The 23609-nt window shown below is 36.5% G+C and overlaps 1 protein-coding gene across 4 annotated transcripts in view; it reads right to left on the bottom strand.

Moving 5' to 3' along the window:
- The window catches only part of COL19A1 (collagen type XIX alpha 1 chain), a 332336-nt gene that overhangs the window by 220964 nt on the left and 87763 nt on the right, over nucleotides 1-23609 (bottom strand). For all 4 annotated transcript variants that reach the window (XM_082731306.1, XM_082731307.1, XM_082731309.1 and 1 more), the window contains 2 exons: nucleotides 23426-23470; nucleotides 20953-20997 (listed from right to left, as the gene is read on the bottom strand). In XM_082731306.1, the coding sequence (XP_082587432.1) occupies nucleotides 20953-20997; nucleotides 23426-23470 (90 nt within the window). The remainder of the gene's footprint in view (nucleotides 1-20952; nucleotides 20998-23425; nucleotides 23471-23609) is intronic.

The raw sequence follows: 23609 nt of genomic DNA, 5'->3' as shown, positions 1-23609 counted from the left end.
TGATTTTCTTTGTATATATTATGTCCCTTTCTTATCCAAATTTTCCCAGAATTCTAATTGCTTTTACCACTTACATTAATACACTTCTTATTTATATTTCTAGGTATTTCAGGCTAAAATAAAGGAAGTCTATTGTGTCTTCAATATATATCTGATATCTAACCAAATTCTTCGATTAGATACCAAATTCTTTTATAGATACCCAAATTCTTTTCTCAGTTAAATGTCTTTTTCCTACCAAAGTCTCTCAGGTTTTCTATCTATACAATCCAGGCTTTAGGAAAAAGGGATAGATTTATCACTTATCTTCCAATGCATACAACCTGGTATTCTTGTGAAGCAAAGGTGACAGCAATTTTACCTTATTACATCCTAATACTCCTTAATTTCTAATCTAGTTTTGACCTTTAAAAAGTAATATTCACTGTTGTGTTTGAGTAAAAACATTTCATTAATTCCTATTTTGCTTAAATATTTTTTTAATTAAAAGTGATTATTGCAATTATCAAAAGCTTTGGCATCCATTTATATAACCATAAACTTTCATTATTCAATTGATTGGTGTGATGTATTCGGTTCATATAACTCCTTAACTTCAATGACTTCAATGACTTCTGACGTCCTAGTATTATACTACTTGATCCCTCTTTTGACGAATTATTGAATTCTATTAGCTAATATTATATATTTTTAATCTATATCTATATTCATTAGTAATACTTGATTATATTTTTTTTATTAGATTTGGCATTAAGATTATTCTGACTTCATGAAAATTATCCATCTTCAACTACTGGCTAGATGAAATCCTGCTGAAAAACCCGGTTAGTCCTGATCCTTCATTCAATGGCAGATCCTGAATCACTTCTCCACAGTTATTGCTTAGACAGTAATTAATGTAGTCATATTTTCAAGTTATTCTTTGTCAACCTTTTACATTCTTTTGGAAGATATTATCCATATTTCTGAGTTATCAAATTTGCTTCTTCTTTAGAATTACACATAATAGTCTTCCAGAATTCTCCTAATCCTTATACTATCTGTGATCAAACTTATGTTTATAAATATTTTTAATTCTATTTTGTCTCATTTCTATTTTCTAGTCTCTGTTTCTCTAACTGAATTTTATTTACTTATTTTATTGGTCATTTTATGAAACTAGCTTTTGGGTGTTTTTATCCTTTGTTTAAAAATTCTGTTTCACCAATTTTAGTGATTATATTACTTTCGTGTATTTATTGTTCTTTTTATTATTATAAAAGATAAAACATTTCTTTTACTTTTATATTTCCTCATTTATCTTTTACTTATTTTTTTACTATATATTTTCACCCTCAGAACAGTTTTTTTATGTTTCGCATGCTTTAGTATAAAGGGTTTTCTTATTCATTCATTTCTACGAATTTTTCCTTTCATTTATTCTTTTGTTCAAGGGTTATATTTAGGAGTGTTTTTCTTAATTTCCTGGTTTCTTTACTATTGCTTATATCCAGGAATATATTTTGTCATATGTCTGTTTTTGAAGTTTACTTATTTATTTTTTTGGCAGAGGAATCATAATATTTTTTATATATTCCATGAATGTGTAAAGTAATTACCTATTGGATAAATGATTCTTTCTCTGATTCTCTGTTTCTCTTTCTCTGTTCTTCTGTCTCTGTCTCTGTCTCTCTTTCTCTTTGTTGATACTCAGCAATCAACCTAAATGAAGGGGATATAGAAAAGGCTGCAGGTGCCAGCTCAAATTATACCTGAAACGTCGTATTCCTATTCTCAAGAACCAAAAGAGGGAATGAAAGCAGCAAGGTTTACTTTTAACTCGTGCTGATCAGAGATAACATATATAGAGTCCCCAAGGATTCTTGTGACAATTTGAGGAGGGCAATCACAAGATAAGACTGGACACCAGGCTAAGTAAATTATTGGAATTTAGATAAGTAAAATTTTGGTTTCTTTGTAAATATGGCCATGACTATTTATTAGCAGGTAAAGTCGGGAATTCACCCCTTAGACTTTAAGGTAAATACTAAATCGTTTTTGATGCAAAAGAAGTGGTTATATCTCATGCTCTTTCTTTTCTTTCTTTAACTGATTAAAAAAAAAAAAATCAATACTTGATTAAATTGTCATAGGACTTTACCTAAAAGAAAAAACCTAAACTAAAGGTCAAATCCATTTTCCTCTTAGACTAAAATTTTCAGTTTCTATAAATTGTGAGAACAAAGAAAATAGGGAGCTTCAGAATTTCCTAGGAAATGCTAAGCAGAAAGCTTAACCATTGTTTTATTTAAGCCAGCCTGAGTCTTTCAAAGGGATTTTAGCTTTTCTAATCTTTTGTCTGGAGACTTCAGATATGTCTTCTGGTAGGAAGATTTTTCCAGAAATATCAGTGTTCCCTACCATACTGATCTCTTGGTTGGGTGTCAGACGGTGCCCCTACTGGGGAGAGTGAGCTAAACATGTTGTCAACTGAATGGTCAAAGGGAACTTCCTCCTGTTATTTTTTGGCAATTCTGGTTGAGTGCTTGGCCCCAACCTGTGCCTCAGTCAGTATATAAAAAGTTATTTCCTTTTTTTATCCTTCTGGTGGTCACTGTTTTTCCTTTTGTTATATAATACATTCCATCTGGTTCCCCGGACATCTTGGACTTTATCCTCTCTGTGCCTTTAAAGCAACTATTCCATTTGCCTTTTCCTTGCTCTGGAGAACTCCTACCTATGCTTCAAGCATCACTAATAAATTATTACCTAACTCACTTCCCTCTGCCTTGTAGAGTTATGGTTTTCCTTTCCTTTCCTTCCCATAGTGTCCTTTATGATCCATCAAACACTTCATAAATGCCCTTTGGAAGAATGTTTTTTCACCTTCATCTCTGTTATCCTAGTCCTGAACACAGTATCTGGTACAGAGTAGGTAGTAAAAGATCAGATACATGAATGACTGAACAAACAAATGCGTTCTAAAATCCAGCATGTGTTTTGAAGGAAATTTCAATATCACATTAGGTTATATAGTTGGCATCAAACTACTTTGAAAACAAATTGAAGGTCTTTTCACTCACTGATTCTAGCTAACGACCCCTGAGATCGAGACAAACATTAAGATAGGAGAGGCCAGATAAAGGATAGATAACTAAGTTCATGGGAGTTAGTCACTGACATGGATTTGTGAGAATCTTGGAGAGGGAAAGGCCAAGATCCAATAATGTTTCCTATTTTATTTATTTATTTATTTATTTATTAAAGATTTTTATTTATTTATTTGACAGGGAGAGAGTACAAGTAGGCCAAGAGGCAGGCAAAGAGAGAGGAAGGGAAGCAGGCTCCCTGCCGAGCAGAGAGCAGTGAGCCCCATGCGGGGCTCGATCCTAGGACTGTGGGATCATGACCTGAGCCAAGAGATCATGACGTGAGCTGAAGGCAGAGGCTTAACCCACTGAGCCACCCAGGCGCCCCATGTTTCTCATTTTAAAAATATACATGAGGGGTGCCTGGATGGCTCAGTGGGTTAAGCCTTTGCCTTCAGCTCGGGTCATGGTCTCAGGGTCCTGGGATGGAGCCCCGAATTGGGTTCTCTGCTTGGCGGGGAGCCTGCCTCCCTCTCTCCCTCTGTCTGCCTCTCTGGCTACTTGTGGTCTCTCTCTTTGTCAAATAAATAAATTAAATATATTAAAAATTATACATGAATAATGAGTAAGCCAGATATTGATTCCTGGCAAAATTCTAGAATTAATTATTAAACAAATTGGTTTTACATTATTATTACAGAGTAAGATGAATAGCAAGAATGTACATCATCTCAAAAAACAAAAATCATGCAAATGTTATGAGATCAGCTTAATTCAGTAAGAATCTTAACAAAATTTCTCAAGATGTGTTGGATAAAGGTGGATTAAATTGTAATAGAGGAGGTAAGTGGTTAGATATACTAACTTTACCTTCATTTTGTTTAGCTGGTACCTAGAAAGAGCACTCCAGTGGCATGCAACAGAGATGTGCTCCAGGCCTTGTCTTTCTTATTTGGTATTTATATGAGTTACTCAAAGACTCCTGATCTATGTATACAAAATTCATGGCTGTTACAAAGTTTTTAAAAAAAGTGACTACTGTAGTAGATGTCAGAATCAAGAACTAAAAGTTGACTAGTAGGAACACCAGGCTAAAACCCCCAAAATAAAAGGTAGTGCACATAAATGTAAGTGCTTCCATTTTGATTCAAGAAAAAAACTTCCTAAGAGAAATACAGACCTTTTACATTTTGATATTTGATATCCATTCTACTTGTAAACATTTGTGATTCCAGAGGTAATCTAGCTTATTGTTCTCCTTCTGAGACAGCCGTGCAGTCATCCAAAGGTGGAGCCAGGACTGGGGCTCCGCTCTATGGAATCCAAGCTCCTTCACTCTCCTACACGGCCTGCTGTATTCACTGCTCAAGACATGACAGAAGAACTTGTCTGCTTGTGAGCAGCACACTAACAGGTGACTGGCAGGCCACCGAATCACGAGATGAAGTTTGTGAGGAGCATGAGGGACCCAGAAACCAGGATCTGCAGAACACAGTGGAATACCCTGAAATGCCAACGTGGTTCAAGAGAATACATTAGTTATCTTTGGCTCTTCAAGGAGCTATCAGTAACTTGGAAGAAAAGAATCATCCGAGGGGCACCTGGGTGGCTCCATGAGTTAAGCCTCTGCCTTCGGCTCAGGTCATGATCTCAGGGTCCTGGGATCGAGCCCCGCATTGGGCTCTCTGCTCGGCAGGGAGCCTGCTTCCTCCCCTCTCTGCCTGAGGCTCTGCCTACTTGTAATCTCTCTTTCTCCCTCTCTCTCTCTCTGTTAAAATAAATAAATTAAAAAAAAAAAAAAAAGAATCATCCGAGAATGCATTTTTCCAGGAGGTTAAAACTACCAGGAGGTAAATCAGTAAAAGTGACAGGGACTAGATCTGGGCTTAAAATACAGAATTTGGAATTATCTTATTAGCATTAATGAGCAGAGCCTGGACAACCACCTGTGACCACTGCAGGTGACCTCTGAAGTTCCAAAAGTTCCAAAAGCTTGATTGGACCTCCATCTCCTGATTGTTATTGTGTGACTCAGCCTTGCGATTTTTTACCAAGACTTCAGCTCTATAAACCAGCTGTATACACAAGTAAACCTTAAGTGACAGGCAGGATTATGATCAGTGAGCCCCTGGAATACAGCCAGAGGGTGAGGCAATCGCATCGCTACACTCCTTCCCAGGGCCAGACAAGTGCAGGTACTTAAAATAACATTCTCCAAAATGCTTGCCCAAAGCATTCATGTGTTAGCATTTTGTATTTATTTTTGATCTTATGGTATGCTTATCAGCAGTACATGAAGAACAAGGAAAAATGTAGAAAAAAACAAAGCAAATGTTAATTGCTTTCTGTATCTTGTCTCATTTATCCTCAATTGCTATTAGAACGGATCATTGATAGGGAGTTACTTACAGGGCTTAAAGGGGATTGTGAAGATTAGTAAGGAAAAATAAGAACCGAGAATGATTTCTGTAAGATATTAAACTAAGAAGCAATAGATGTTCATAAGCCCAGACAATAACATATCACACAGTTAATGTACAACATCCACTTAGAACAGCAGCTGCACCAACACCTCTGTTTTCTGTGCAGTGGAATTCTTTCTGTTATTTAAGTCTGATGGGACACACTTGTTCAGCAATTACTATACAGCGAATTGCTTTTACATTGAATGTGAAAGTTCACATGCCAGTGGCTTGCTTCTAAATAAAAATAATGCACCTGCCATCCAATGTTGGATGACATTAAATTAATTATCCTCCCACCATCTGGAATCATCTCCATCAAGGAGATTTGATTAATAAAGTACATTTATTAACTGAGATTTAGTGGGAACAGAGATGATGAATTTTGATGGGTATGTTAAGCAGAAGCAATAGCTAGATTGATGTTTAAATCCATTTCATGAAAAATATTTTTTAAAAACCACATGTTTTTTATAGGCTAAACACTGTCTCCAAATGTAGGGCTGAATTTACTCATATTTAAAGTGCAGTCTCATTAGGAAATGCTCAGGTGTGAGGGGGAAATGGGTAATAGATGTCTTCATTGGTTTTGAGTACAAAAAATACTCTAGAGTCACCTGCTCACGAATTCAAATATTTGTATTAAAAATTCTCTTCCTTTCCCAGGGCTTCCTAAAATAAAAATGGAAAGAGATTAACCTAACGAGAGAATCAGACTTGGTCGGGATGAAAGGAAACAGGTGGGAAAGACAGGATGGCAAGATCCACAAGAAGCTGAGCAAAGGGGAGCCCAGGGGGAGTAAAGTTGAGTCTGTGGGAAAGGGGGTTAAAAGAGAAGAGTAGAAATCGGAGGCAACACCAGAACCTGGAGTGAAGAAATAGGATAATTGGAATAAAGGTCAAACAAAAAGCAAAATTGAGACAGACTGTAAACTACCCTTTTTAGTACTCGAGCACTGATTAATGAGAAACTAAAGTCAAGTTGTCTTAATCATTATATAAATGAGGATCATGCCCTTTCTACTGATCTCTCATTATGTGCCCCTGGATTTCCATATTTCTTTGTTCTTAAATTACATAAAATAGTTATTGAATAAATTTCCTTAACAAAACCAACCTAAGGTCACTATGGTCAATAGTTCCAAAATTCCACTGTAATTGCAACGAAAAATTATGACACAAGAATCAATAGACAACCTTTAACACTACTCCTGAATTAAAAAGACAGTGCAATATTTGGTATTAAAAGAACAGTATGATGTTATTTTATAGAATAAGGAACTAAATAGTACTTGCCAAAGGCAGTGTGTTTCATAAAGGTTGAAAAATAGAAATATGTGACCCAATTTCTTCCCTGCACATTTTAGTATACTATTAAATACATTTATGTTTTATATATTGTCTTTTTGAAACATGATTCCAAGAGTCATACATGTAAAATGAATTTTGGTCTTTATCTCACAAATTTAATAGCCAGAGTTTGAAAAAAATGAGGGTTGATATTGAATTAAATGAATCAAAATATTAATTATCAAACACTTCTGGAAGCTGAAAAGAAACACAAATTAAACATGTCTACAACGATCTCCTCTAGTATTAAATTAACTAATTGAATTCTTCAATGTGCTGGGCAATATGGTGGGTGTTGGAGATAAAGACATAGGTACAGTTCCTGCTTTCATGAAGTTTTACTCTACTGGGAGAAATGGACAAAAACCCTCATGTCAGTAAATTTATAATTCTAAATTGTGAAAAGTGCTATATAGGTGAAATGTAGTGTTGAAGGTATAATGAAAATTATAACAAAAGGAGCTGATTTTGACTGGAGCATCAAGAAGCCTCCTTAGAGAAAATAACTTGCAAGGTGTGATAAAAAGAGACTAGCCAAATGAAGGGAAAAGCAGTCCAAGCAGTGAGCACACCAGTGAACAGTTCTGAGGCAGAGAAGAGCTCATGAGTTCAAGGGACTGAACAAAGGCTGCTGTGGCTGGAGCCAGAGAAAGGGGGTAGGAGTGAGTTGGGGGGATGGGGTGGTGGGCGGTGGGGAGAGATGAGTTTCAAGAGGCAAATAAAGGTCACAGTGCAGGACTTTGTAGGACGTATTAGGGATTCTGGATAGTAACTTAATGAAAAACAACTAAAAGTTTTAAACATAAGACATGGTTTGTTTTGTAAAACTCCATCTCTACAACTTAGAGAATGGGAGAAGAGCAAGGGTCAAGACAGGGAGATTAGTCAAGAGGTGACCGTAAATGATTATGGCTTGGTGGTATTGTGGGATATGGAGAGAAATGGATAGATTTAAACTATAATTTGGGAGGAAAATTGGCATTGACCAGAAATTTTAGAATGTTATTAAACAATAATGGTGGTATCTTTATCTTGTTCTTAATTTTAATGAGAATTCCTTAAATATGATATCATTATTGGCATAAATTAGATATTCCTTAGGAAGTATAAGACATTTGCAACTCTGTGTAAGTGAGCTGGGTCTGTACTTTTCTTTCAGGTCTTCCCTTGATCAACAATATTTTCCTATCAAGAACGCATGCTTGGGGCACCTGGGTAGCTCAGTTGGTTAAGCAACTGCCTTCGGCTCAGATAATGATCGCAGCTTCCTGAGACTGAGCCCCATGTTGGACTCTCTGCTCAGCACGGGGCCTGCTTCTCCCTCTCCCTCTGCCTCTTCCCTCTGCTCGTGATTTCCCTCTCTCTCAAATAAATAAATAAATAAAATCTTTAAGGAAAGAAAAAAAGAACTTGTGCTTGCTTTGAATATTGGTGCATTAAGATTTTCTTCTTCAATAATCCATACTCCCTCCAGCTACTGCCCTTGCTGCTGTCCCCTTCACAGACAGACTGTGAGAGGGTTTTCTGAATGCTCTTTATTTTGTCACCTGTAATTTGCTCTTCAACAAACTTTAACATGGCGTCTACCCTTATTATTCCGCCAAAAATTACCTTTGCCAAAGTCACCAGTGACCTATGTGGACGATTTTACAGGTTCATCTAGGGAGGCAGAGAATTAGAGTTTGGGTACTTCTTTTTAAATTTTCACCTTCTCTATCTGTTTCTTCATCTATAGTTTGGCGATAATAATAGCAGAGGGGTGTTGGGATAATTAAGTGAGGTAATTCATATAAGCTCATGGAATAAAAATAGCTCATTTGCCTATAGTAAATGTTCGGTAAACATTAGCTGCTGGCATTATACCTTATTTGACTTCTAAACATGTTTTGAAGATTTAAACACTCACTTTCTTATACACTTTCCTCTATTTTGCAACAGTCTACTGATTTTCCTCGTACTTCTCCGGTTGCATCATTTCAATATTCTTTTTCCTCTACTTAACTTCCTAGTGTTTGTGTTTCTCAGCTTATGGTCACCTTCTTCTACTTCTGACCTCCCTCCTATGCAATCTCATCCACTCCCATTGGTTTGTGCTGACTGCCCCTCCCTCCGCACCATCTGTCATGTAATACAGACCTTTTTTTCTGAACTCGAGGCTCAGATCTAATTAGATGCTATACAGGCATCTCAAACTTGTGGTATAAATCCCCATCCAAATTTGTTCCTCTAATGATATACGATGTCCAGAAATTGTACCTTCTCTTCAGTTGATCCTACCTCCAGGTTATATCTCAGTTCTATTCACCCCCTCTGTTTCCATCAAAATAGCAAACAAGAATCATCTCATGCTTGCCTACTGCAGAGGTTTCCTAAGTAGCCATCCTACATTTACCCTTTCCATCCTGCATTCTTCTCCAATGTGAAATAAACAGCAAGATGTGAAACATGAAGAGAATTAAAACAGAATAAAGAAGGAAAATCGCTGTGTTCATTTCCTAGGCCATTATCATATATAACAATTGCTTTCAGTGGAAAAACTAATAGAATTAATTAGCAATTAGAATCATTAAGAGGATTGGGAAAAGTGACCAGATACTAAATAAAAAAACATAAATCAAGAGCTTTTCCATATATCAGCAATACTCACAGTACTATTCTTTTCTTCTTACCTCTGCCCCTTCTTAAAAATCCCATACATTTGGGGCACATGGATGGCTCAGTCGGTTAAGTCTCTGACTCTTGATTTCGGCTCAGGTCATGATATCAAGAGTCATGAGAGTGAGCTCCGCATTGGGCTCTGTACTCAGTGTGGAGTCTGTTTCAGATTCTCTCTCGCTCCTTTCTTCTCTCCCCCCATGCCATGCTTGGTGCTCTCTCACTCTCACTCTCAAATAAATGAGTAAATTTTTAAAAATCTTTAAAAAAATCTTAAAAAAAAAAAATCCTCCCATGTACTCTCTGTAAGCACAGATGAATTGACTGCAGGACTTTCCAGCCGGGTGATACGACCAGAGGTGAGTCAACTAGATTCTCTATACTCAAAGTGTGAGTATGAGACTCAGTGATTGTAGTCTGTTATTAGCACTGGGCTTATGAAGGTATGCATACTGTATCCATGCAGTGGATGCCACTGTATCCATTTAATACTAAGTTTACCAATGAGCAAGAAGAGTGAGGCTATAAGATAAGCAAGAGAACAGAGCAGTTTCACAGAAAAGAGACATTATGCAGCCAGAGAAGAAAACAGAATGCAGAAGTATCTTGGTTCTTGATGGCTTTTTAGTTCCGGGTTCTAACCCTTTGCTACACATGAAAAAAATGTTCAACATCACTCAGCATCAGGGAAATACAAATCAAAACCACAATGAGACACCACCTCACACCAATCAGAATGGCTAAAATCAGTAAGTCAGGAAACAATAGATGTTGGTGAGGATGTGGAGAAAGGGGACCCCTCCCACACTGGTGGTAGAAATGAAAGCTGGTACAGCTACTCTGGAAAACAGCCACTCTGTTCCAAACTACAGTAGTTTGGAAAGTTCTTCCAAAAGTTGAAAATAGAGCTACACTATGACCCAGCAATTGCATTACTCGGTATTTATCCCAAAAATAAAAATGTAGTGATGCAAAGGGGCACCTGCTCCCCAATGTTTATAGCAGCAATGTCCACAATAACCAAACTATGGAAACAGCCCACATAGCCATCAACAAATGAATGAAGAAAGAAGATGTGGCATATAAATACAATAGAATATCACGCAGCCATCAGAAATTGAAATCTTGCCATTTATAATAATGTGGATGGAAGTAGAGGGTATTATACTAAGCAAAATCAGTCAGTCAGAGAAAGACAATTATTATATGATTTCGCTGATAATGTAGAATTGAAGAGGCAGGTCAGAGGATCAGAGGGAAAGAGACGAAAAAATGAAACAAGACAAAAAGAGGGAGACAACCATAAGGGACTCTTAATCATAGGAAACAAACCGAGGGTTGCTGGGAGGGGAGAGGGGTAAGAGGGATGGGGTAAATGGGTGGAGAGGGTATGGGCTATAGTGAGCGTGTGAGTTGTGCAAGACTGATGAATCACATACCCATACCCCTGAAGTAAATAATACATTATATGTCAAACCCTCTGCTATATCCCAAATCAGCATGTATATTTAACATAAAACCAACCAAAATACTAAAGATGTTTATATTTCAGAACTAGGAGAATTGATGCTAAATTCATAAGAAAGACAAAAACTAAAGCAAGTGCTCTGCTAATATCTTACCAGATATTGGGCACTAATTAGGTTCCTTTGCATTTAAGTGTCAATCACAATAAAATAGAAATCATTATTATTCCCAGTTCAAGGATGAAGAAATTGAAGTTAGAGTAGGTTACTATCCAAATTGAAATATCTAGTAAGAAACACCGTAGATGGGTAAGATGTACAAGAAAATATTTTAAAAGAAGAGTAATGAAACTGTATTTCTAGTACTAGATGTTAAAATATTAACTAAAATAATTAAAATAATGTGGAAGTAACACAATAATTAACAGAATGCATACCGTTAAAATAATCTTAGTATATACGAACTAGTTCATAATAAAGAAAACATCATGAACAAATGTGTAAGGAAATTATTATCAGACATGGTATTGAGGGAAAAGCTGAGTTTCATCTTCATCTTAACAACAGTTACCAATATAAATTTTAGGTTACAACGTGTAAAGGTAAAACTAGAAGAGTGTATACGTAACAGATTTCTTGAAAGTTTAGGATTTCAAAACACAGAAGTAATTAAGGAAATCAGGATAGAAAGACCAACCATCAACCATAAACCTTACAATTTCTGTATCTCAACGTACAATAAACATTAAAGGCAAACCTCAAAATGAGAATATTTATAACATACTTGACACAGGATTGTCATCTTGTGTATGTGTGTGTGAATGTACAATGTGATCATTAAAGAGATACAATGAATAAAGAGAAAGTTAAAATGAAATAATATTTGACAATTTTTAACATTTAAAAAATGTAATACTTAAAGCCAGTGAGGGTAGAATGAGGATGCAACCACTATTTGTGAATGTGTAAACTAACTTAAAAAAACAAATTGGCAGGGCATATGGGTGGGTCAGTTAGTTATGTAACTGACTCGTGATTTTGGCTCAGGTCAGGATCTCAGGGTCCTGGGGTTGAGCCTACATTGGGCTCAGCACCCAGTGGGGAGGTTGCTTGAGATTCTTCCTCTTCCCCTCCCCGCTGCACACATGCTCTCTCTTGCTTATATATGTCTCTCTCACTCTCTCTCCTTCTCTCTAAATAAATAAATCTTATCAAAAAAAAAAAATTCTGGAAAGTAAGTATGTACATGTATCAAGAATCTTAAGGGTGCTTGGGTGGTTCAGTCGGTTAAGTGTCCATCTTGAGCTCAGGTCATGATCCCAGTGTCCTGTGATTGAGACCCACGTTGGGCTCCCTGCTCATCAGGCAGTCTACTTCTCCCTCCACCTCTAACCTCCCGCCTACCCACTACATTCATGGTTTCTTACATGCATGCTGTCTCTCAAATGAATAAATTTTTTTTTAATTTTTATTTTTTATATACATATATTTTTATCCCCAGGGGTACAGGTCTGTGAATCACCAGGTTTACACACTTCACAGCACTCACCGAAGCACATACCCTCCCCAATGTCCATAATCCAACCCCCCTCTCCCAAACCCCCTCCCCCCAGCAACCCTCAGTTTGTTTTGTGAGATTAAGAGTCACTTATTTTCCATACTCATCAACCCATAATTCTAATTCCAGAATAATTCTAATTCCAGAAATCTAGTAAAGAAAGAACAAGAGAAATGTTTAAAGATGCTTGCCAAAGTATGCTAATTCTGTGTTATATGTTCTAGCTAAAACACACTTAAAAAAAGAAACAAAAATAAATTAAAAAGCTTAAATTTCCAACAACAGAATAGTCAAATAAAATATTTTATCTCCATATAATGAAATATTACGCAATCATTAAGAATAATACTTTAAAAAACTATGTGCATGAAATAGCGCACGCTTTGATGGTTATTCTCCTTTTCTTCATATCCCTCCTTTTTTTTGACATTTCACTTTTTCTATAACCACTACTAAAAAAATGAAGCAACAGAGGGTTAAACATGTTCCACACAATCTAGAGTTATTCACTAGCACTGTGAAGAACAAGAAAATGACACACAATCAGCAATGACTAACGTTAAGCCTCTAGCTTGGCTGTGGGATTACCATTACACTTCCCAATTGCCTGCTACCATGGCTAATTGTAAGTTGGCATGGTTACTTCCATACCAATTGGCATTGGCCACAGATAAATTGCTGTGATTTTTTAAATTATAGTTATTATTCTACTCCATCTGTTCTCTTCATTTTTTGAGTCAGCTGTCAAATCAAACACATAAGTCCTTCCTAAAAGTTGTAGAAGTTTTACACGTTACCAGAGTAAATGGAACAATTGCATAACACTGATCTTCAGTGGAATTCTACAAGGTGAACCAAGAGAGAATTAACAGGAAGTAAGGTGACATGTCAACAGTTGTTTCAGTGATGATAGGAAAGTGCTATATTTATAATAATAGTATTTAACATTCTTGCATTAGTTTTAAATACTAGACATAATTGCCAAGAAGGCTTTACTAGTGACATCCTAAAAATACACTTGAACTCTGACCTGCTTTTTCCAGTTGTTCTGGTCTCAATTTTATTTTAGTTAAAATTAATAAACACTTGAGACTATGTGAAAGTACTAATTTGGTTTAATAATTTGGCTTAATTTGGTTTAATAATTTGACATATTGAATTCCTCTATTCCCATTCCAATTAAGAGTTTTATTTTTCAATATTTTCCTGTTATGCATAAAACATCCCTACCATTTCAAATATGAGTTTATCTTTTGACACAGTCTCTAAGACCCACTGTGCAAACATAACTTTAAGATTATTTTGCAGGTCATGGGAGAAGAATGAAGTAAACTTGCTACACCTATTCAACCTTTTTACTCAGAAGTAGCTTAACTGTTATATTAAAATGTAATTTTTTTATCTCATTTGTGTTTAATTTATAACAAAAATGATCCAATTTTTACCCCTCCGTGTATCCATACCCCTTACAATATGGCTTTGCAGCTTATACGATCAAGAAGTGGCATCTATTTTCCCAGCCCTTGAACCTGGGCTGGGTTCAGGAAGTGCTTTGGCTAATGACAAAACATGGCAGAGGTGATGGCCTGCTGGTTCTGAGCTGGGGACTTGAAGAAGCCTTATATGCTTCTGCTTGCTCTCTCGGGACCCCTGCTTTTACCTTGAAAACACGATTGAGATTTTTGTTGGAGGATGAGAGACTATTTGGAATAGACATGTTGTCTATCAGAGCCCAACCTAAAAGGCCACTCTCTGCCAAGCTGTCAGCTGAAAAGACATACATAAGCAAACCTGACACCAAAGAGTCATTGAGCTAAGCCCAGTCTAAGCCACTAAACTACAGAGTCATGAAATAAATAAATGAATGTTGTTTTAAGCCATTAAGTTTTGGGGTGGTTTGTTACACACCAGGAGCTAACTAATATACTCTCTTGTCTTTGTTTAATTATTTAGAAGGAAAATTTGGAAGTAGTATTAGGCAAAAAGTAGATAAAATAATTCTATCAAATCTAATTTTCTCCAAATATCAATATTTTAATTTTTCATATTTTGGCTGTTGAGGACATTGTTATTGAGCACCTTCTAATTACCAATTACTCATTTCACTCTTACAACAATCTCATGAAGCAGAAATTCTCTTTATTTTATGGAAAAGGAGACCATTGTAAAGAAAGCAAGGTGCATGTCCAGATTCACCCAGCTGGCATGGCAGAGCTGGAGTGAAACATGGAACACAAGGAATGAGAATTTATTTATTCTTTTTTTTTAAATTTTATTTATTTATTTGACAGGCAGAGATCACAAGTAGGAAAAGAGGCAGCCAGAGGAGCCAGCAGGCTCCCTGCTGAGCAGAGAGCCGGATGCGGGACTCTATCCCAGGACCCAAGGATCATGACCTGAGCCAAAGGCAGGGGCTTTAACCCACTGAGCCACGCAGGCACCCTGAGAATCTATTTATTCTATGATGGGTCACTATCAGTTCCACAATGAAGTGTCAACTCTTAAGATCTCTTTGGAGTGGTACTCCAGAAACTAGGAATATGTGTTTACTGCTGAAAGAACTAGATGCTACTCCCTGAATGTTCTGCAAAACAGTTTATGCATATTATATATACTTACTCACTTGGGCTTTTTCTCATTCTCCAATAGATTTTAAATGGCTAAAATATCACAGCTATCCTTTTGAAATTTCAATTCAAATTCAATATGCAATTACCATAACAACAACTGAATGAAAAAATAACTAATGTAAATAGAAAATATTTTCCAGTATAAAAGGTCTTGGCTTATTTGAAACCATAATTGTTATTTATTTTAGCAAATGATTACTATTGCTTGCCTGATTGACTATAGGTCTCGTGATATCTAATGCTAGAAGTCAGTATTTTAGTTACTTACTGGTAGGCAAAATAATTTATTTGTTGATGTAATAAAAATTAGTCAACTTTTAACCTTGGCTGTTATGAGTCAAATATGAAGTTTAAATCAATCTATGAGAAATAAATCGATAAAATGCTGCTGAATAAATTGTCCACAATTCTCATTAGCAGTTACACATCAGGCCTATATATTATATGTCACAGGTGTTAATACTGAAAACAAACATCAACAGAATAACAGGAAATGAATTCAGTGCCTCTACTCTTTGAACCTGTCTTGACAAGAAACCAAAAAGAATAGATTCAACTATGAAATAGGTAAGTAAGGATGTATTCTAATAAGCATTTTCTATTTCTCCTATCATATCTTCAAAAGAATCCACCAAAGGCAAAAGACTGTAGATCATACATAACATCAATACTAAGTCTAAATACATATTTTATTTTTAGGGCATCTGGGTGGATCAGTTGGTTAAGTGTCTGACTTGATTTCTGCTCAGGTCATGATCTATCCCAGGGTTGTAAGTTTGAGCCCCACATTGGGCTTCACTCTGGGCATGAAGGCTGCTTAATATTCTCCCTCCCTCTCCCTCTCCCTCTGCCCCTCCCCCCCGAATATATATATATATATATATATATATATATATATATATATATATATATTCTTTTTTTTAAATTTAGGCTGTCCAATGAAAATCTAAGTTATGTCCTTTGAAAATTACCTGATGTTAATTGCTGATAGAAGAAATACAAATGATTGGATACATGGTTTAATTATAAGTAGCCCCAGGCAGTTTTGGAGTAATAAAATACACTTGTACTCTATCCTACATTATAATAGACATTTCAATGGTTTTATTAATTTGAATATAACATTTTATACAAAATTCTAAAATGATATCTTATTAAATAAACCAGTGAAGAATAGGGATCAGTCAATGATTTTCCAGTGGATTCTGTCAGGTAAAAATATTTGCAACAGCTATACAACCAAACAAATAGATATTTAAACATAATTTTCCAATTTAAATAACTATTTTATGTCATATGACATTTCAGGACTGAGATAACATTCTGGTAACAACAAGATGATAAAAATCACAAGTCACTGAAAATTTATAGCAAACAGTTTCCTAAAGTTTTAAGAGATGAATTAAAGAAGGAGCCATATGCATTTGTTAGTTTTGCAGTTGCATGTATTATTATGGGCTTAACTCAGAATGGAAGAAAAAATCAGTAATCAAGATGATCAAAGTAGGCAATGGTCATACATTTAAATAAGAGTAAGTCAGAACCTGCTTAACCATGAACACTCTTGGCTATGGAATGTCAAAAATTGGATACTATCCACATCTTCCTGAGCCAGATGGTTCATGAAGAAAAGAGTATTTGATTGTCCTTTCTTCTTTTCTCTCTACTTAAGAAATCTTCAAGGATAAGATTATTTTAATTCGTCAAATGGAAAAGTTCCACACTAGCTAAAACGTCTGAGTCCTTGTAAAGATTTGCTACCTCTGTATCCACGTTAACTTAAATGTCACTCTTGAATGAACAAAATCAACTACATTTTAGCCAGAAAATGTAGAGAAAATGTCAAGAAAAGTGTGCCATGAGCAGCATTTGTCACTGGATGTTTCTTTCTCACAATCAAATCATATTTAACAATAAAGTTGGGAAGAATCAAGTTTAACACCTAAGAAATCAGTTTTTAAAACTAAGTTAGTTAGGACTTGAATGACAATGTAAAAGAATTGGGTTAAAAGCCAACCCAACCACATGAAGCAATTACTTAAAGAAACTGAATGCTATAATGCTATAATATAAAGCAGATGTTCACATTTGCTTTCCTATTTGCTTTTTAAAAATAATGTAACCAAGTAATACTTCTCCTATTTTTACAAAGACCTAAAGTAAAAACCTGGGCTCGGGGTTTAGAAATGAATCGTACTTTAATGAACGCCTCCCTGCTAAATCTGCTTTTTCTAATATGATTGTCAGAGCTCAGTTCATGCATTCACACATTTGGTCACATAATAAGAGTGTGGCTGTATCACTGCTGTGAAGGCTGACAGTATAGGGATAACTATCACCTCAAGAGTGGACTCTCCATTTTGTTCACTAGTCGTAGCCCCTACAACACCCCCAACTATACTGAAGGACCTAAGGAAAATCCCAAAAAGAAGGGTTGTTTGAGATCACGCCTTTAGAAACAGAGAAGCCAGAACACAGACCCTAGCTGCGGTTCTATTCCTCAGTCAGAATATGGACCTCCTGCCTCTAGCTTCATGAGGGATGCTGTTAGAGTGCAAGGATCCTTGAGTGATGCTCACTGGGCAATGAGGCAATGAGATGGGATCATTCCTAGCCATCTAATTGATAAGCCAAAAAAAAAAAAGAGAGAGGTAAACCTGAAAGTAGTGAAAGTAGCTCTTCAGGGAGAGTCCTGCCAGCATAAGTAATTTAAGAAAGAACGAGTCTTTCAAATAATTTTCACTTCAGGACTGATTTGGCTAAATTGTGCTTGCTCAGGTAATACATGAGTTTTTCCTGTCGTAAGTTGCTATAAACTCAGGAATATGTTTTCAAATGAGGTTCTCTCTACTTGCTCAAGGTTCGTGAGTTCTTCTCTGGACTAAGGATACCACATTAGACATGCTGAGGAACTACTTGTTCGGTCTGGCTTAACTTAAACTGGCCGGCAGGATAGTTTTCTGGCCATCAAGAAAAACTGCACATTTCTCTACTGGGTTTATACTGGATTACAGAATACCACAGAGTGGTATCATCACTATGAAGATACCCGAAGACCATCACATAGTGTTTTCTCTTTGACAGTTGATACGTGTTTTCTTGTTCTACTGGAGGCAGTGTGCCTTTGGTAGGTACAACATCTCTGAACAATAACAACTTCCTGAATTCTTTTGTTTTACAACTACTGAATTGTCTCATTCAAAACAGACAAATTTTAAACATAGTAAAGGCCACAATAAGGCAACTAAAGAGGAAAGATAGGCCTTACTGTAATTACAAACTCAGTCTTCCACAGAGAATTGAAATTCAAATTAAATTGTCTTTTAGGGGGTGGGGGAATGGGCAAAATGGGTGATGAGGAGTGGGAGGTACAGGCTTCCAGTTATGGAATGAGTAAGTCATGGGGATGAAAGGTACAGCACGGGGTATCAGTGCTATTATGATAGTGTTGTATGGTGACAGATAGTGGTTACACTTGTGGTGATGATAATGCATAGACTTGTTGACTATGTTCTACACCTGCAACGAATGTAACATGGTGTGCCAACTAAACTGGAGAGGCTGCTTTTAGGCAACAGGCTTGAGTAACAGAAACTCAAGCAAGGCAAAAGGACCCACAGTGACTACTGAGCTGAATGCCAACAAGCTCATTAAACCCGAGGCCCTAACTGACCAATGAGCTACTTACAGCCAGGCAAAGATTACTAAAAAAGGGAGAATTCTATTCATCCTCATCCTCCCTTATTCTGCCCTCACTACCTCCTTGAGGCAGATGGTCTCCCCTCTGCTGTTCGGCCCACTGCTCTCTGCGGTGTATTCAATAAACTGTCATCTCTTTTGTTCTGCCTTGGGTGAATTCTTTCACTGCCTGCTCTGCCTTGCCCCCATCCAATTGGGATGCCACAGATATACTTTAATAAAAAAAAAATAAAAATAGATAGTCTTTGTTCAGAAAACAAATTAGGTTGTAAGCAGAGCAAGAATCTCATGCTTATGTCCCCTAGAAATGAGTGCTCCACAGATCTTCCTTATTTAATTAATCCAGACACAGTTTCTAATCTAGAAACAAAAAGATGGCATTAATTATTTATCTTATGGGAAAATACTTGGGGTCATAGATCAGCATATGTAGTGTGTAACACTGAAAAAACTCATATTTGCTATTAGGTAGGTAATCATGAAAGCAGACTATATTCTTATTATAAGGGTTACTATGTGAATCTTACATTTGGCTATAAACCATTTGAATTATAATTCTCATTCAAGGTGTGTTGTCTTTTCTATTTGATGCCTTGTTTCTTCCTGTTGTCTCCATCCTTCTCCATAAATATTTTCACCTCCTGGTGAAAGGGACTATTTGAAAGCTACTGCTAATAAGTCCGAAGAATTAGAAGGGAAATCTTTGAAGCCAAATAAAGAAATGTTTTTCTATACTTCATAGTCTTTGAGAATCTATTATGGAGCAACACCAACTATGTATGTAAAATATCAAAATAACCACTATGGTTTTAGTGAAATGGTGACTTTACAGAGAATTTACCTGTTTCCTTGCTTATTCTCACGTATTCCTATAGGTAAAGTTCCATTAATAAATCAGGAACATGTATAAATAGGGCATTAATTTAAAGGCAATGACTGTCATTCTAAAGCAAAAATATACAAAAGATCCCTAAAAAGAGAGATCCACTTTTAAAATGTAGTCATCATCTAATGGAATTCTCCTCAATTATATGATTACTATAGGACTATTTTTTTTCTTCCTCACAGTTCTGTGAGGAAAAGTAATTAGCAAGTAGCTTACAACATGTATAATTTGTCATAATTATTATAGCTGCTCATTCTGTCTAAAATACTTATTGAAGAAGCAAATAACTGATCACGGCCCAGAAAACTAAATACAGGCAAAACTGTCTAATTTGAGATTATCTCTCCCCCTTCCTTTCTTGTGGCTGTCCAATTACATGACGTTTTATGAAACAAAGGAATGATGCTGTTTTTGTTCTATTCAAAAATAAAACTAGACTTATGAAATGCAGAAGGACTCAAATGATTGTCTGAATGGAAATTTTGGATGACTAGGGCACTTCTATTCTCTGTACTTTCAGTAGAAGGCTATAAATTTTTAAAATGAAGATTGCTTGAATATTGGGTTCACTGCTTCCCTCAGCACCAATCTGGATCTGTACCCACAGTTCTTTTTGCCTCTGAGTCTGATAACCTTTTGGAGTTTAAGGCATTCACTGTAACTCAATCTAGGATATTGCACAATCCCTGTGGTTCTTCCTACACCTTGCCCACCATCCCTTTATTTTAACTCTTTCAAACTCTTCTATTCGCACATCTCTTTTCTGTTTGACCCTATTACAGTTCTTATTTATTTCCTCAGGAAAAAGTCCACTGATACACCAGGTATACATGAAAACAAAACATTTATTTAGAGACCTGGACCCTTAGTGCATCAGTGATCCTATAGCACACAAACACAATGCTCAGGCAATGTTTGAATCATTTATATACCAAAGGAATGCATTTAGGGAGAAATATCTAGATAGAACTACCATCCAAACAAGTTCAGAAAGATTTCTGACAAACCTTCTTATATTAAGTCTAACTTAAGTGAAGCAAATATTTTCAGGTTTTTTTCCTACAAAATTACTGAATTGCTTCTATGGAAGGTACAAGAGAAGTTACATATTCTGCTTCAAAATATTTTCATGAACCTAATGTATTTTTACAGGTGCATACCTCAAGAGAGATATTTACCTTTTCACCAGTTTCTCCTTTGCTGCCTTCAAAACCTTGCTCTCCCTGTAGAAGAGGAATATGATTTATATATAATAATAGGAACACTACTTTAAATACACACAATTATTACAATAATGAGAATTTTTCCAATAACGAAACATCAGTAATTATAAATAAAAATCATTTCAAATATGTAAACTTTAAATCAATCTTAAGTTGGATGACATTTACATATTCCTGAATATTAAAGGGTACAAGCTACAGCTTCATGAGAGTGCTCTCAAGGCAACATAATCTCCTTACACCTGAATTTCTCCATATATGGTTCCTTTCTCATAGATATTTTGAGAACTGAATGCATCAGCATATGCCTGGCACCAACTAAGTTAGCCATTATTACTCTTACTTTTTCTTATTTATATTTATTACTTTTTTATTATTATGACTTTTAATTATTACTGTTACTGTTGAGTTCACCAGATCCCTTAGAAGCAGCCTTCTCAAGCTGACTTCTGTGGAATACCATTCCAGGGAGAGCTTTGTGATGAATGAGTTCGGGCATGAACCCCAAGTCCTGCCTCCAGCTCTGACGCCAGAGCCACGCATGCTCTTTACCACCCAGATCTCCTGCGTCTCAGTCACAGAAAGGGGACTGGTGGCTGGGGCACTGCTGGCTTTAACCGCCATCATTATTCCAAAAGGTCTATGTCCCCTGTTCTTCAGCTAAAACCCTCTCCAGTCTGACAAGCTTGTTTTCCCACTGAATTCTGCACAGATATTTATAATACTGATGTTTGATTCATACATTCAAACAAATATGCACTGAATGCCAAATATAGGTCAGGCACTGAAGACAAGGAGCCAGCAAATGGCTGCCGGAGGTGGGTCATCCTCACCCCTCCACGCACAAGATGCACTCAGCAAACATCTCCAGAGTACACGGAGACAGTGGATGAAGGGTTTCTTATTTACATTTTTTTCTGTAATGCTGCAACAAGGTGTCACTTGGTACAATTAAAATTCATGTGTTAGAAAAGGAATGCCGGCTTTTTACTATAAATACAGTCTCTCTGTATATATTATAAATGATATATATTATAAATAATATATATGTGTATGTGTATATGTATATGCACATATACACACATGGTCGAATTATTATTTCTGCTTCATCTGCCCTTAAAAACATTACTGGGAAAGACAACAGGTTAGTATTTGGGCCTCTTTGCCACTGAATGCGTGCTCTAGCTCTATTCTCCCATTTTCCCTAAAGTCTGGACTGTGGCTTGATCTGTTAATCCAAGCTGACATCAAGCTGCTAAATGCCTCCAGTACATCAGCCACAATGTCAGCATGATGCAGCCACCACAAACAGCTGCTGGAAAGTCCAAAACTATTTCCCAGCAGATAAATCTGCACATCCCTTGGCTTGCAGCTCCGCTCACAGATGCGGCACATGCTGGAGCAACGGGTTTTGTCTGGAGCTGCTGTGAAGAAACTCAGAAGCTTGCCATTTCATCACTGCCGGCGCAGACTTCTTTTCTTATCAAGCCAAGGAACGGGAGATTTTTCAAAAGCTATAACTATAAATGAATGCACATCTTTTTTAATGGTAATTTTTAGCCACAGAGAAAAAACCTAGATGTAACAGTAACTTCTGCCGTCTTGTTGCTAAAACTTGGAAAACTTCCAGAGCATAGGGATGATATGGTTGCCCTGAGTGGGCATCTACTACTGCATCAAGAATGCTCTCCCCTGTGGTGGGATTATCTGGGTGATATTATGACAGCTGGCCCCACCTGAAGTGGCTCCCCATAGCCTCCAGGAAACTGGAATAGACCAGACTCTGCTTCCAGCAAGGCTGGTCAGATGCCTGCCAAGGAGGAGAAAGCAGCCCCGGGACAATAAAAGGGTACAAGTCAAGTTCACCTTGGTAAAAAGAAAAATACTAGGCACAGAAAGAAGTAGCCTAGTCAATGCAAACATTTTCACTTATTACAAATTTGTCATTCTGACAAAGATTTTTTTGAAGAGATTAGTTGTAGCATCTTCGTAATATTTAATGTTTTATGTCACTGTAACTATTATGTTTAGTCGAGCTGGGATATACAGAAAGGAAGATAAATAAGAAAGAAACAAATATAGTCAAAGGCAGTAAACACTGTTCCACTCTCCATTTTAGACTCTTGTAACAGTGAAAATACGTTCAGAACAGCTCTGGACACTCACATGGCCCCCAGAAAGCACCACCATTCACCACTGTTGACTTCTCCGGAAAACCATGCTGTTAAAGCTCTCTCATAGAACTCTCTTCTATCGTGGCTCCTTGGAGAAGGCTCTTTGGAAAGACTAGTTAGTGGCTTTCTAAGAGCCTTCCATGGAATTCGGTTTCATCAAATTAATTTTCTGAATCTTCACTCTATTATGTGCAAATTCAATTTTTTAAGATGTTAAATTCCTAACTTATATAAAACATTCAAAAATTCTTTACCTTTTGACCAGGTAAGCCTGGAGCTCCATGTAAACCATTTTCACCCTACAAGAAGAACAGAGAATAAGTTTTATTAGCCATAGAAAACAAATGAAATGAGAAAATTTTTGCAGTCAGGTGCCTGGGTGGCTCAGTTTGTTAAGCGTCTTCATCTCAGGTCATAATCCTGGGCTCCTAGGATTGA

Source organism: Mustela nivalis (assembly GCF_964662115.1).
Source record: "Mustela nivalis genome assembly, chromosome: 5".
In the NCBI taxonomy this organism is placed as follows: domain Eukaryota; kingdom Metazoa; phylum Chordata; class Mammalia; order Carnivora; family Mustelidae; genus Mustela; species Mustela nivalis.
This window is presented reverse-complemented; position numbering and strand designations above follow the sequence as displayed.